The following is a 15,105-nucleotide window of genomic DNA, read 5'->3' on the forward strand; positions in this document are numbered from 1 at the left end:
GCTCCGGCCTCCTCTGCTCCGCGAAGCCCCGGCCCGGAGCCGGCCACGCCCCCGGGCCCCGCGGCGTCCCGGGCGGGTCCCCGCGCCGGCGGCAGCCCGCGCACAGCCGTCTGCTCCCTGCGCCTCCTCGGGGCCTCCGGCTGCAAGGCGCCCGCTCCCAGCTCGGCGGCGCCCGGTTTCCCGGGGGGAGGCCTCGCGCGTGAGCTCGGGCTGTGACCCCCGAAGTTCCGGGAAGAGCCCTCGGCCTCCCCCGCTTCACCCGCGCGCCGGGAGCGCCGCGTAGCCCGGGCTTCGGGGTCAGGCGGGGGGGCCCGTCGTGCTCACACGTTGTACAGCGAAACGGCCGGATTTCGTCCCCAAGGAGCTGAAGGCGCGCGACGTCCTCCAGCCGCCGCCCGCGGTGTCAACACGGCGGCGACAGCCACGTCCTCGTCCCGCCCGACCGGTGGCATCGTGGGCAGGACACGCAGCCCCGGGCAGCCCCTGGCGCGCTCTGCTTGTGTTCCTTAAAACTGTGCCCCAGACGAGTAATACAGAGGGAAGAATCGTTGTCAAGAAAGATTTTTTTCTTCTTCAAATAACAGCTTTATTGAGCTGTTCTTCACATACTGTAAAACCCACCCATGTAACGTGTACACTTCAGTGGGTTTTTTTTAAAAAAAAGTATATCGACAGCGGTGCAGCCGTTTCTATGCCAGGACATGTGTGTCGCTTCAAAACGAAATTCCGTGCCCACTGGCTGTCGCTCCGTCCCTCTGCCCGGCAGCTGTGAGCTTACTTTCTGTCTCTGTGGATTTGCATATTTTGGGCATTTCGTGGCATCAGCGGGATCATAGAATGTGTGGCCTTTAGCGACTGGTTTCTGTCACGATAGTTTTCCAGGTCCGCCCATGTCGTGCCAGGGTCAGTCCCTTTGTGTGGCTGAGTAATATTGTGCTGTGGGGACAGACCTCATTTTGTGTGTCCGTCATCCAATGGACACTGGTGGTGTTCCCACTTTTTGGCCGTTAGGAGTAGTCCTGCTATGAACATTTGTGTACAAGTTTTTAGGTGGACATAGGTGGTCAGATCTCTTTGCTACAAACCTAGGAGTAGAATTGCTGTTTATATATGGTAACTATGTTTAGCTTTGTGAGGCACTCTCAGGTTGAAGAATTATATTTTTGGTGTTTTATTGTTTGTATCCGATGAGTCTCGGACACCAAAACCGGCTCATCGCCAGGCCCGATTTCATCAGATTCTCCCTTGAAGACACCAGTAGCAAAGCCTGGGCTCTGGAGCAAGGCTTGCAAGTTAGGAGACGCCAGCAGGTGACGAGCCTGGGGCTCTGCAAGATGGAAGATAGGAATGCTTGTTTCTTAGGATTGTTGTGAAGTCTAAGTGTATGTTGTAAGGAGCCCAGAGCCATTCCATTTCCCACTTTACAGGAGATGAATTTCCTCCTGTGTCAGTTGCATATTTTGAATCTGGGGCAGACAGTGAACAGGGAATGTGCTTAATGCTGAGCTGCTTCAGGGAGATCCCTGCTTGAGGTTGGAAGGTTTACTGAGCTCGGGTTTGATTGCAGGTATGCTTTTCTGTGCCTTGTTAGAACTAAAAGGGACCCAGGGGGTCCCTGAGTCCAGGGTGACCTCCTCATTTAGATTTCATAGGTTGGTAAATTCCAAGAAGCCGGAGGATCAATATCAGGGTTGTCCATTTTTATTTTTTGCCCAGGTAGGACAATGGAAAAACAACCACCATCCACTCCCACCGTGACTTTATAAAAGCAAGAACGTTTCAACAGCAAAAAATGACGTTCATAACCTAAACATAAATAACAATACTAGTTAATATTTATAAAGCAGTTTACTCAATTTACTTCAGTTTGGTTTTATGGAAAGCTCATACATTATTCTTACTTTTCTCATTTACTTCAGACTAGAGAAATTGGACACCTCCTGTCATCAAAGCTGTGTCCAGGACCCACTGTCCACCTGCCTCCAGGCAGCTCTGCATCTCTAAAACGCGGCCTTTTGTGTGCCTTGATTGTTTCGCTCACAAAAGAAAGGTTCATCAGGAGCGGCATAAGCCATCGATAGGTGAGAAGGGCTGAGGCTGGGCTCTGCAACTCGCTAAGCAGCTGAACACTAGGCTGTAAGCCCCTTGAGGTTGGACCTTCTTCCTTTTTAAACTCTAAACATTTTGAAATACATACTTCATCTAAAGTGCATGTCATGTTTAGGAACAGTTTAAAGAACTGGCCCCCAGCTTAAGAAATAGACCCTCACTCTCACCTCTGAAGCCTGCTGTCCCCTCTCAAACTGCATTCCTCTTTGCCACCCAGGTAACCACTTTCCAAATATTTTTTCTTTATAATTTTACCATATGTGTAAATATCCCTAAACAGTATACTGTTTAGAGTTGCTCGTTTTGAACCTTATATAAATGGGATTGCACTGCTTGTATTAATCCACAGCTTGCTCCTCACGTTTTTGAGACTCACCCACGCTCCTGCCGTCCAGCCGGAGGTCATCATGTTCACTGTCCTGTAGCACTCATTCCTTTGTGTTAAAAGACCACAGTCTATCCACTCTCCTGACGGCAGACACGTGTGTTGTCTCTATTTCTTGCTTCTATAAACTTTCGTTTATACCTCCAGCTGTTCACGTGCCAGACTTCCTCTAGGAAAGACATTGCCAGGCCTAGCATGCACCAGTCTACACACCTACCTGTTGTAGAGGAGTTACCTTCGACCTGCATCTTGCAAACGCTTGGTGTTTTTCATACTAAAATGTTTTGTCTGTACGCCCACGTGCATAGTAGCATTATTCACAGTAGCCCAAAGCTAGAAACAACCCAAGTGACTTTCAATGAAAGAGTAAATAAAATGTGGTCTACACATACAATGGAATATCATTCAGCATTAAACCAGAAGGGGATTCTGACACCTGCTACCACAGGGATGACCCTTGAGGACATTATACTAAGTGAGCTACTGCAATCACAAAAGGACAAAATCCGTTTAGATGAGGTCCCTAAAGCAGTCAAATTCATGGAGACGGGCTGGGGGAGGGAGGGTTAGTGTTTAATGGGGACAGAGTTTTAGATGGGGACGATGAGAAAGTTGTGAAGATGGTCACACAACGGTGTGAATGTACTTAATGCCACAGAACTGTATACTTAACAGTGTACAGTTTTTTATGTATAGTTTTTTGTATATTTTACCAGAATGAAAATATTTTTTTGGTCAATCTGGTGGGTATGCAGCAGTCTATTTCGATAGTGTACTGTGGTTTTAATCTACTATTTCCTGATTGCTCTTGAAGTGGGACATCTTTCTGTATGTGTCTTGGCTACTTGCATTTCCTCTTCAAAGATGCCCATTGGAGCATTTTGCCCATATTCTGCCTAAGTGAGGCATCTTTTTCTTACTCGTGGATGACCCACTGTCCTGGTGCCATTAATTGGAGAGTCTGTCCTTTCCAACTGCCCTACCATGGCACCTCTGCCATATTTCAAATTACCGTGTGTGTGTGTGTCTCGTTCTGGGCTTGATTACATTCCATTTTTCTCTCTATTCCTGTATCAGTACTGTGCCGACTGTAGCTTTTTATCACTCCCCCCAATTTATTGAAATATAATTCACATGCCATATAGTTCATCCATTTAAACATAAAATGTAGTGGTTTTAGTGTATTCACAGAGCTGTGCAGCCATCATCACAATCAATTTTAGAACATTTCATCACCCCAAAAAGAAACTGTACCCCATTAGCTGTTCTGTCTGGTTTTGCTCTCTGGTCGGACAAGTGCCCTCTGCAGTGGTGGTTCTTCAGGAGTTTCTAGGCTGTTCTTGACCACAAATTAACATGTTGTATTCCATGAAAAATCTGGTATGAATTCTAATCAATTGCATTGAATCTACAATATATATCAAATTGGGTAGAATTAGCATCTTTTTTTTTTAAGATTTTATTGGGGAATTGGGGGAATGGGAACAGACTACTTGCTGTCGTTTTGTTCTTTAGTCTAGTTGTGGAGGACGTTGCTTCACTGGCCCAAGTTGGCACCATCATTGCGCTCTTCCCGGGCGAGGCAGATCAGTCGCTGGCTTCTGGAAGGCTGTTCACTGCGGCTGCTGGCTGCTCACGCTGGCTGCTGGCTACACACGGTAGCCCATGGCAACCCACTGCCACAGGGGCTGCAGCCTATGCCGTTGCCGGCGACTCACAGCAGCCCAGCTCCAGGTTGAGCTGTTGTTCAGCATCTTAGCTGTAGAGGGCAGTGTCACTGTCCCTCCTATGTGGGATCCGAACTGGGGCCCTCTGGCATCCCAAGCCAGTTCTTAACCAACGCGCCACTCGGCTGGCCCAGAGAATTAGCATCTTTATAATGTTAACTTTCTCTGCTCTTGAACATATCTGGGATCTTGTCTTTCCATCTATACAGGGCCTCACCAAATGTCAGGTATGCGATTGATGAGATTTTATACATCATTAATTTTAACTGTTGCCTTTTATGAAAGAGAAAAGTAAACCTCAGGGAAGCTGTGTCTCACCTACGGTCACAAAGAGTGACAGCCAGGACTAGAGCCATCTCGCTGGACTTGGTGCTTACAGCCACAGCTCTCTGCCACCCAGTGCCAATGCGATCGCAGCAAGCATCACTTGCCAATAATGTATGCTGGTTTGCTGCTTTCCTTTCATTGATGCGCTCTTACCTGTAGGCGTCTTTTCTCTGGTGGGCCTGGGTGTGATTTGTCCACACGTGTGCACAAGTGAATGAAGGTCTGTATGTGGGAGAGCGCCGAGCCTGGCATACGAACAGTTAGTGCCTGGCACAGAGTGCCCACTGAGTACACACTTGAATAGGGAAAAACAATAGTAAACGTTGAATTTCCATTAGGATTCACAATTCGCAATTTCTATAACCTGTTAGACCTTGATGTAGCCCACCTTAATTTTGGGTGCAAACATACTGAATAACATGAGGAAACGTCACTGCACAGTATTGTAGAGGGAGGGCTTTGGATAATTTCTCTCTCTCTTTTCTAACCCTTGTTCCTTTGGGCCTTTTCATTATATTCTGCTGAGGGGGGAGGAAGCAGTGCATTCATTGGTTCCTTCCTTCATTCAGCAAACACTTTTGAGCACGGACTCTGCCCAGCTAGTCCCTGGCAAGGTGTTGGAAGTATCTAGAAATAAGAGACAGCCCCTTTTCTGCAGAAGCCCAGCGCCCAGCCCAGGAGGGGTGGCGCTGGGATAAGAGCAGTGGTAGGAGCCATCTGCAGCATCTGGGACAGACTGTATCCTGCAGCTTCCCGTGGGGCTTCCCCTGCCTTCCAGGGGTCACCATCAGGGGCCCTGCGCCCCCCACCCACACCCCCCCTCCGAACAGGCCAGCAGCACTCTCTGCCTGCCTCAGTGTCTCCTTTTGTCTCTTCCGCAGGGACTGGACCATGAGCGTCCCCGACTACATGCAGTGCGCCGAGGACCACCAGACACTCCTCGTGGTGGTCCAGCCCGTGGGCGTCGTCTCGGAAGAGAACTTCTTCCGGATCTACAAGCGGATCTCCTCCGTGAGCCAGATCAGCATGCGCGACTCCCAGCGCGTGCTGTACATCCGCTACCGGCACCACTACCCGCCCGAGAACAACGAGTGGGGCGACTTCCAGACCCACCGCAAAGTCGTGGGCCTCGTCACCATCACGGACTGCTGCTCGGCCAAGGAGTGGCCGCAGACCTTCGAGAAGTTCCACGTGCAGAAGGAGCTGTACGGCGCCACGCTCTACGACTCCCGGCTCTTCGTCTTTGGGCTGCAGGGGGAGATCGCGGAGCAGCCGCGCACGGACGTGGCCTTCTACCCCAGCTACGAGGACTGCCAGACCGTGGAGAAGCGGGTCGAGGACTTCATCGAGTCGCTCTTCATCGTGCTGGAGTCCAAGCGTCTGGACAGGGCCACAGACAAGTCCGGGGATAAGATCCCCCTGCTCTGTGTCCCGTTTGAGAAGAAGGACTTTGTGGGACTGGACACCGATAGTAGGTAAGTTGACCTAGAGGCCTGGGTTCCTTGGCTTCGTGCTTGGGTTGCTTCCTGGCTTCCAGAAGCGATGAGAAGGGTGGAGTTTCACAGCAGCAAAGCGGGTAGAAAGGTAAAAACAGGACAGCCTTTGTGTAAGGGAAATCCTGTAAGGGTTAGTGTGTGCGCTCACCCCGCCTGCTGGGCCCCTCCTCCCCTCCCCCAGCTGCTTGTCCAGTGCGGTGGGTCGCTGCAGCCACTTGGGGTCTTTGGGCACCAGGGGAGGCTCGTCTGAGCTGCGATGTGCTCCAAGTGAAACACACGTCAGATCTGGAGGCATCAGAAAAAAGAATGTGAGATATCCCGTCAGGATTTTTTATATTGATTACATGTCCAAATGATAGTGTTTGATGTATATTAGGTTAGAGAAAGTATATTATTATAATAGTTTCCAGTGTTTAGTTTTTACTTTTTCAAACATGGCAGTTAGACAACTAATTGACGTACGCGGCTCACCTCTTATTCCTATTGGACAGTGCTGCCCTAGAGCACAGTTTGCATCCCGTATTCACTCTTGCCCTTGGATGTATAGACTAGAGGCTGAATCTGGAGAGGCTACAGATCTAGGTGCTTGCTGAGCTGAAAGGGGAGCCCACATCCCCTGCCCTCCAGGCCGGGCACTCCCTGTGCACGGGTGGCCCTGTCTTTCGACCTGGTAGCCACTATGTCAGAAGGTGTCAGCCAGGACGAGTGTCAGGGCATCAGAAACACTACCAGGGGCTTTCTAGGTAGTGTTTCTAGGGCACTGCAGGAGTGTGGCCCGAGCAGAAAGAGGCCAGCCTCCTGCGATCATGTTGACGGCTTTACGGTACACCTGAGTTGCAGGTAGCGCTCCTGGGCTGTGTGTGTCTCTGTCCGCCCTCTGCTCAGGCTCTCCTGTTGCCGTTGTGGCATCTGTCCAGCAGCAGAGGACGAGATGCAAGCTTAGGCTGTGACTGTGTGCCCAGAGGTGTCCCCTTTGGCTAGGGAGCGCACAGGGTGGCTGTGTCACTGTGGCTTCATGCCTTGGGCACTCCGAGTCTCTCCTGCCCGCCCTGTAGACTTCGGGTGATGGCCTCACAGGTGAGGATTAATGACATAATGTGCATGCTGACCCTGCGCCCACTGCAAAGGTGGGGCTCCGTGTGTTTCTTGAACTGCCCAAAGTCAAACACTGCCTTCCTGGTTGTGGGTAAGTTGGCGGAGAAAATGCCTAGGGACTGAGAGAACATTGGTCCAGGCCAGCCCTGCGAGCGAGAAGCCCGGAGTAGCCCGTCACACCTGCATGGGGTGCCCTGCAGGGTCCCAAGTAGTTTTCATTTCCTCACTCAGACATGTTTAGGTGGCCCGAGGGAAGGACAGGCATGTCATACCCACGACGTGTACTTAATCCTCGCAGTGGCCCTGTGAGCACATGCCAGCGCGCCCTTTCTCTCCTTGGAGCTGAGCTGGCAAAGTTCAGGAGCCTGGGCAGCGGCTGAGGGCAGAGCTGCTGGGCCCCCTGGGCTGTCAGGCAGGTCATCCCTGATCGCGTGGGACTGCACAGCGTACTCAGCCCCTGAAGTCCCCAAGTCACAGCATCCTGCAGCTGGGCAGGGCCTGGCTTCTCCCCACCGCACAGACCGGTGGATGAGCTAGTGCCTGCCGCCTCAGAGCAGCTTGGGCAGGCAGCCCTGCTCTGACCCCGGTCCATTGCCACCTCCTCCTTGGCTACACGAAGCACCGGTGACATATTTTGGTTTTAGGGCCGCAGACCCACCACACCAGAGAAGGCCAGCTTGATTTTGCCTTTTGAAATCTGTGCTCACAATTCTGTGGGAGCAGCGACACTGTTTTGGGCCACCTGCCTGGTATCTAGGGGCTGATGGTAACCAGGGTTTACGGAGCGTCTCCATGTGCCAGGCACGGCTGTGGGCCTCGGTAACACAGCTGCGCATTGTCCCTGCCTCCTGGCGGCGGCCCCCGTCGGTTCTAACCGCACTCTCAACACTCAGCCATCACTCGAACTTCAGCAAGATAACGGTGACCCCAGACCAAACACTGCCCTCTAATCACTGTTAGTCCACGTGGCCTTCACTACTCCACAGTTCCCTAATTTTTGCAGCCATGATTTGGGGCAGGAACCAAACCCAACTCTCACCTGCAGCTCTTGGGGGGAGTGATACCAAGTGTCCAACGTGAGATGAGATCGTGTTTTGTAGCCCAGAAGGAAGTGTGTAGACGCAGGTGTGGGCTTTGCTTTGACGCCCTGACCGCCCTGCTAGGTGCCCCTGGCAGGCACCGCTGAGTTCAGGCCCACGCTTCTCGGGAGCATCAGGTGTGGGTGGGTTTTGCTCAAACGACACGTGTGTCCCCAGCCTCATCAAAGCCCCTGGGAAATTCTCATACATGGAATGTCGTAGCTGTCAAAGTTATTTTTGTTCTTGTGTGTTTCTAATTTTCGCTTGTTCCTCTTTCTTTTCTTTTCTTTTTTTTTCTATCATACCGCCCTGTGAGTATGTTGTTGGGTCTGAAAAGGTAGGCTGTGAACGGACTGCTCTGACAATAGCTAGACCTCCCTGTGCTGCCTTCTCATCACCTCCATCGCTTGACAAACAAAAACTTCCTGCTGCCTTGATCATGTGTTCTCCTGGTCGTCCTTTTATTTCTAATTTTTTTTTTTTTTAATTTAAGCTTTCTTAGCACGTAACCCACCGGTGTTTGAGATCTATTAAAACACTTGCTTTGGGGAACTTGTTTGGTCTTACTGAGTATTTGAGCCCTTATTAATTTTTTTTAAAAAATTTGTTTTGAGGGAGTGAGATGCTAACTGATTTCGGCGGCTGCAGAGGGATAGTTTATGGGCTGTTTTAACTCGGAAAGTCGAAGACTGCAGCGCCTTGCTTGATTCCGGCTTTTAAATGAGCGCACTGGGCACGTGATTCTTGGCTGCTGCTGGGCGATGTGCATGACGGGGCTTCTTGACCGGCTGTCACCGGCAGAAGTGTGCCCGGCATGTGGCGTGCTGGACGCGGAGGGACGCTGTTGGAAGAAGCAACTGCCAGAGTTTCTTTCGCTTTCACCTTGAGCATGCTGTGGACTGTACTTCACCTTAGCCATTTTCCTTCATAAAGGCGGCAGAGGCTACCCTAAGAAAGATACCAGTCTGGTGCCCCCTTTATGAGGGCGGCTTTTCTTTCTTTTTTTTGGCTGAGCCATCCTGCCACCTGTTGGCAGCTCAGCGACAGCTCAGCTCGGGCCGGGACTCGAACCGCTGTTGCTCAGAGTTCAAACTCTTGAGCGAGCTCTTAACCAACTGAGCCACTCGGCTGGCCCGAGGGAGGCTTTTCTAAGAAGTCTCAGGAAAATACGGCCTTCTTCTAAATAGCTAGTTCGTTTGGATCTTGTGGACATGAGGACTGTTGTAATGGGCCAGAGTGTCCCCTGTGCTTTAGCCAATATGCGTTCAGAGCCAGGTCTGCGGTTCACCGTTAGCAACCGTACAGGCTCTTGTCTGAACCAGCCTTTACTTTGAACCCTGTGTTGGCAAGAAATAGCTGTTTCTGTATTTGTTGAGGCTACTGTCCGTCACTGAGGGGCATGTTGTGACTTTACAGTAAGGAAACTCCAACACGCAGGGTCAGCCCTGAGGGGAGACTCTTCGGTGGCCTGAGACCTTGTAACCTCCCCCTGGGCCATCTCACCTGTCCGGAAGGTTAGCCACCACCATGCTGGCCAGGAGGCCTTGGTCCAAATGAGAAAGGCCGGCCAGTTCCTGCTGGGGTCACATCCCAGGGTCCATGTTGGACGTGGTTTTAGATGCCTAGTCAACATTCAAGTGACAATTTCAGGGAGGCCATTGGCTTCAGGGGCCTGGCGCTCAGGTGGAGGAGTTGGGCGAGCGGTGTACATGGGGAGTTGTCAGCGTTCGGCTTGTATTTAAACCATGACCGTGGGTGGGCTCATCTAGAGAGGTGTGGATGGAGACGGAGGGCGCTCTGGGCCGTGACCGAGGCGTGGGACGGAAGCCCGGGTCGTGGAGGTTTCTGTCCATTCAAGCAGTTTGGGATTTGAGGAGCGGCTGCCATGTGTCCTAAAGGTGCTGGGGGCGGGGCAGCTACTAAAGGAACCTGAGGGGACTGACAGGCCCCAGGGCATCTCAGGAAGGTGGCTCTGGTGGCAGGCAGAGCGCAGGAGGGGCGCCTTCTCAGGAGCCGGAGTTGGTGGGAGTGGGGAGAAGACAGGGTCACGCTCACCTGTGACGGAGGGACACAGGCCCGAGGAGGGTGGGAGTCCCAGCTGAGTGGACTCAGAGGCAGATCGGATCGGGGATTGGGAGGGGAGCGGACATGTGGGATTGTTGGCTAGTTCCAGAATAGTCATTGCCCCCAAAAAATAGACTTAAAAAAGAAAACAAGCCTGTTAAGAATGTTGATAGTTACTGTGGAAGAAGCAGTTCCTTTTGGGTCCTTTTAAGTGTAAGGCATTCTGTTGGGAGATTCAGAGATGCCTAAGACAGACTGTCACAGGGGCTTGATACTTATTAGGGGGAATGATTCAAGTTTAAGGGGGGAGGGGGACGAGCGTGACCGTGTCAGGTGCCTGTCAGCTGCCCCACCTGCATATTTCATTCAGTCACAGATGCTCATAACCCTGGGATGACCTGGTCTTGGGCAGTGAAGTCCCTTACTGCGTGTCAATCTATGACAGAATTTTGTTTGTGTGGTATTTTGGCGATTTCCTCCAAAGGGTTTTTACATAATTTAAACTATCGCATAGTTCTGTTGAATCCCATGACCTTAATATGAGCAGCTATCAGCGTATGTAGACGACTCCTTTTTGCCAAAATCCTGTGTTTTCCAAACAAGCAGCTTCTGATCACAATGATGGCACTTTTGCTTTTGAAAATGTTCTGGGCTCCATTTGCCCAGCAGAAGGGCACCTTTGTTCTGTCCCCGTGAAGACGGAGTAATTTTCATTTTGGGAAGAGTTCAGGCAGGATGCTTTAAAGCACATTTCAGTCTAACAGGTTGGAAGTCAAGTCTGTTCAAGTCTGCTGAGTGAGTATAATGGTAGTGCTTGTAACCTTAGCTGCGGATTAAAAGCCGACGGTTACGTTACTGGGGAAGGAAAGGTGATTTTGGATACTAAATTCTTTTCCTGGTGAGGGCAGGAGGGCACAGCAAGGACGTGAGCCATGCAGGCACTGCACATGCCCGAAGGGAGAGGCTTTGGAACGGCGCTACTGGGGGGGGGGGCGGAGTGGCCCACTGTTTCTCACGAGTACAGGGAGTTCGTATTATTCTACCCCATGGTTCAACATCAGGTGAAGATAAGAGTCCCTACACAGCACGTTAGGTTGACATCAGAGTGACAAACTTGCATAGCTGTGAAGTGGGCCTTTGTTCTCTACCACGTCCAGGGGCATGTGACACATTATGTAGCCGTCTTGACTGTGGACGTGGGCTGTGATTTTGCCTGTTACTCCTCCCTTCTCTCTTCTCATCTTTTTGCCTCCCCCCGAATGCCCTCAGAGAGGTCACGGTCTTGATGGAGGGATGGGCAGACGCCCAGGTAGTAACTAGGCCGTCCTGTCCTGGAGATCAGCCCAGCCGAGCGCTAAGGACACTGTCAGGGGAGTTTTCCTGGAGGAAGAGGGCTCAGCATTTCACTTCAGCATGAAAATCAGAGAGGTGAAGGGGCGACAAGGGTGGCTTAGGTGGCAGGAACAGCTTAGGTAGAAGCCTGGAGGCTCATGGGGCCAGGGCTTGGGGAGAGCACCCTGTGCTGAAAAGCTCTGAGGGTCTCTGCCCCAGCATTCAGGGTGGGAGGGTGCTCCCCTGGGGAGGGCGCTGGAGAAGGCCTGGTCATGGAGGGCTTTTGAGGGGCTCGTCTTTATTAAAACTGACAACAGAGGGAGCAGCGAAGGGTGCCTGCAGGGGGGGACCCACAGAAAGTTACTCCTGGCTTTGCCGCTGCTGACAGTCTGCAGAGGAAAGGGGCTGGGATGGGCAGGAGCAGCCTGTGTGCCTTGGAGACCGTCATTCGTTTACTTCTGAGTGTCCCGAGGGGAGGGGTGGGAGCACGACAGTGAGCAGATAGTGAGCAAAACGTGCTCGCCTCTTTGGAGCTAACAGGTCAGAAGTGGATTCAGCACAGAGCATTCTAGGTACACAGCAGGGACACCTAACCCACAGTGCGGAGGTTGGAGGCAGGGCAGGCTTCCTTGAAAAGTGAAAGACCGAGCCCTCAGGAGAGTGGGAAGTGCTGAGGCAGAAGTCCAGGTAGAGCCTGAGGTCCGTGGGAGGCCGGAATCAGTCAGGCTGTGGCGTGCAGGGGGCAGTGGGACGGGGCTAGAGCTGTACTGGGGAACCTGCGGAGATTTGGAGCCGGGGCGTGCAAGTCAGGTGTGTGTTTAGGGAAGACCGCTGTGTGTGTGTGTGTGTGTGTGTGTGTGTGTGTGTGTGTGTGGTGGGTGGGGCAGGGGCCCAGCGGAGGTGTCAGAAGGTTATTAGAAGGCTGGTGAGGTGACCAGCGAGGGAGACAGATGATGGGTGTCACTTGGGGATGGCAGCCGCAGCACAGATGCAGTTTTTTCTTATGGGGAGGGCTTGCTAGCAGGGCCGTGATTACACTGCCTGAGGCCAGGAGGAGAAGGAACGGGGGCTGGCGTTTCCTTTTTTCTCCCTCTCTGCCTTATGGGATGATGTTAGTTCAACCAATATCTGGAACAGAAAAGCGAAATTCCAGGGTAGCCAAGGAGTGTGTGGAGCTTGTGAGAGTTTGGTCTTATGGCATTTAACTTCGTACTGTCAGTAACATTCATGGAGCTAGAAACGTCACACCTTTTGGATTTACAGGGGTGTTTATTTTTGATAAGATTGCTTTCATGGTCAAAGAAATTTTAATACAGCTGCTATTTTTTTCTTGAAAATAAAAAAACCTCCTAAGAAATTGAAGAGTCGAAAGACTAGGAAGATTTAAAAATGAAACAGGAAGATGTTGGTATAGTGTCTTTGGTGTCTGAGTTGATGCAGACGTAGAAGCCTTTGCATTATTTATCTGAACGTCCTTGCCAATCAATGGAAAGAGCTGTTAGTGAGTGCCCTGGCTGCCCTCTCAAAACCAACGCTCACTCTGAAATAGTGAAGCTAAAGCCAAATGCTTGGCTTGTAATATGCAGCGTAGTTCTCTTTGTAAAATAATAGATTTGAAGTTCAGAAAGTGGAAGAGAATGGAGTTTTTAAAAAGCTGAAATGAACTTTCTCGTGCTAAGGTTGTGATTGGAAAATCTGAAAAGAGAAACCCTCCTCTAATATTGCCTTAGTGAAATGCGTGGTAGAAGTTATGTCCACCGTTGAAAACGTAACTGTGTTTGAAGTCAGGACCCTCCCAACTCAGTACTGGCGATGATGGCTGCTGGCTTTCAATTGCAGAGCCTCCAGCCGCCCTCTTAGCGTGTTTTTTTTTTTTTTGGGCAGGGGTAGCGAGAGTTGCCTAGCGCTTTGCCAGGATGCTTTCGGGATGGATGTGGTACATTAGTGGTGATCCCTCTCTGTGTATTTTATGTTGCAGACACTACAAGAAGCGGTGCCAGGGGCGCATGCGCAAGCACGTGGGGGACCTGTGCCTGCAGGCGGGTATGCTGCAGGATTCGCTGGTGCATTACCACATGTCTGTGGAGCTCCTGCGCTCCGTGAATGACTTCCTGTGGCTGGGAGGTAAGGCTGTCCGATGGAGACGATCAGACGTGTAATTATAGCAACTGTTATGTGAACTAAGAGAAAAGCATCGAAAACAGCCCTGCACACAAAGGCCTAGGACGGCCCGTGGCCTCGCTTGAGGTTCCTTGGCTGTAACTGCCATTGATCGCTGACCATGATGCACTCCAAGGAAAAGTAGCTGCGTTTGAGAGGAGACGAGGCCACAGGTGTCTGCTGCCGACGCGAGAGAGCCATTAGGGCGTCTGATGTGGAAAAGGTCCCGCTGTGGTGGGAGTACTGTTAAATATTTTCAACTCGGGGTGTTTTCTGCCATATGTCTCGGCGGTGTCAGAACCTGGGGCAGAGCCTGCTACACACACAGTGCACATGAAACTGTTGGTTAAATGCGTGAATGAGTGCATGGCGGAGGGGCCTGGCCTGTTTCACAGGGGGATGCAGTCCCTCCCGGAAACCTTGAGCATCGTGAACGTTTTCTGTGTGACCAGCCTTGACACGGGCACGTGAACGATAACAGGTGGCACATGCCTGTTTGTAAGTGATCTGCAGGCTGGATCTTTGTTTGGGGAATATTGGCATTTCCACTTAAAGTGTTGGAATCATTCTTAGGCGCTGAAATTCGATGGACCGCTGACTTGACTCATTGTCTTTTATTTTTAATGCCCAGCTGCCCTTGAAGGGCTGTGTTCGGCGTCTGTCATCTATCACTATCCTGGTGGAACCGGCGGTAAGATGGGAGCGCGCAGGTTCCCGGGGAGCTCACTTGCTGCTGAAGCAGCCAACAGACACCGACCAGGTGAGCGCTGCTCTTCCCTTGGCCTGGGCTCAGTCACAGCCCTTAAGCAGGAGTGATTGATCACCTCTCCCTTGGAGTCCAGCCTGACTAATGGTTAAAGAAAGTAGAAAGTCTCTTGAGCCAGAAATGTGTGCAAGAGACATTTTCTTCTGATTTTATTGACTATTTGTGGATCTTATTGATTACTGTTAATGAGGACAGTGACTGGTTGGAACACTTGCACAGAACTTCACGGTGGATTGACCTTGCAGTTCTGTGTCCGGGTCTTCTCATAATTCCTGTATGTTGGGTGAAGCTAGTCCCAGAGGTCCGCTCTACCAGCTAATTCAGGGCCTGGGGGCTGGCTCTTATCCCCCCTGGTGATGAAGTTCTCTTACTGAGTTAAGTCTGATTTGTGTTTGTTAGCACCAATGAAGCGTAAAAAGCCCGGAGAAGCGCACACACATACACACACATGCTTGTTGAATGACCTTGACCCTTTTGACCCTTAATGAATGAACTTGCCTTTAGTAGTTCAGGATATGATCGTCATATTGCCTAGGTCACAAAGATAATAAGAAAGAATGCCGTG

The 15,105-nt window shown here is 51.2% G+C and overlaps 1 protein-coding gene across 1 annotated transcript in view; it reads left to right on the plus strand.

Moving 5' to 3' along the window:
* TRAPPC9 (trafficking protein particle complex subunit 9) overlaps positions 1-15,105 on the plus strand; it is a gene marked incomplete at its 3' end in the record, with an annotated part of 267,332 nt that overhangs the window by 7,225 nt on the left and 245,002 nt on the right. Inside the window, exons 2-4 of the mRNA XM_019657776.1 lie at positions 5,430-6,023; positions 13,593-13,738; positions 14,406-14,534. Of these exons, the coding sequence (XP_019513321.1) occupies positions 5,440-6,023; positions 13,593-13,738; positions 14,406-14,534 (859 nt within the window). The remainder of the gene's footprint in view (positions 1-5,429; positions 6,024-13,592; positions 13,739-14,405; positions 14,535-15,105) is intronic.

Source organism: Hipposideros armiger, unplaced genomic scaffold, assembly GCF_001890085.2.
Source record: "Hipposideros armiger isolate ML-2016 unplaced genomic scaffold, ASM189008v1 scaffold_280, whole genome shotgun sequence".
Taxonomy (NCBI): Eukaryota; Metazoa; Chordata; class Mammalia; order Chiroptera; family Hipposideridae; genus Hipposideros; species Hipposideros armiger.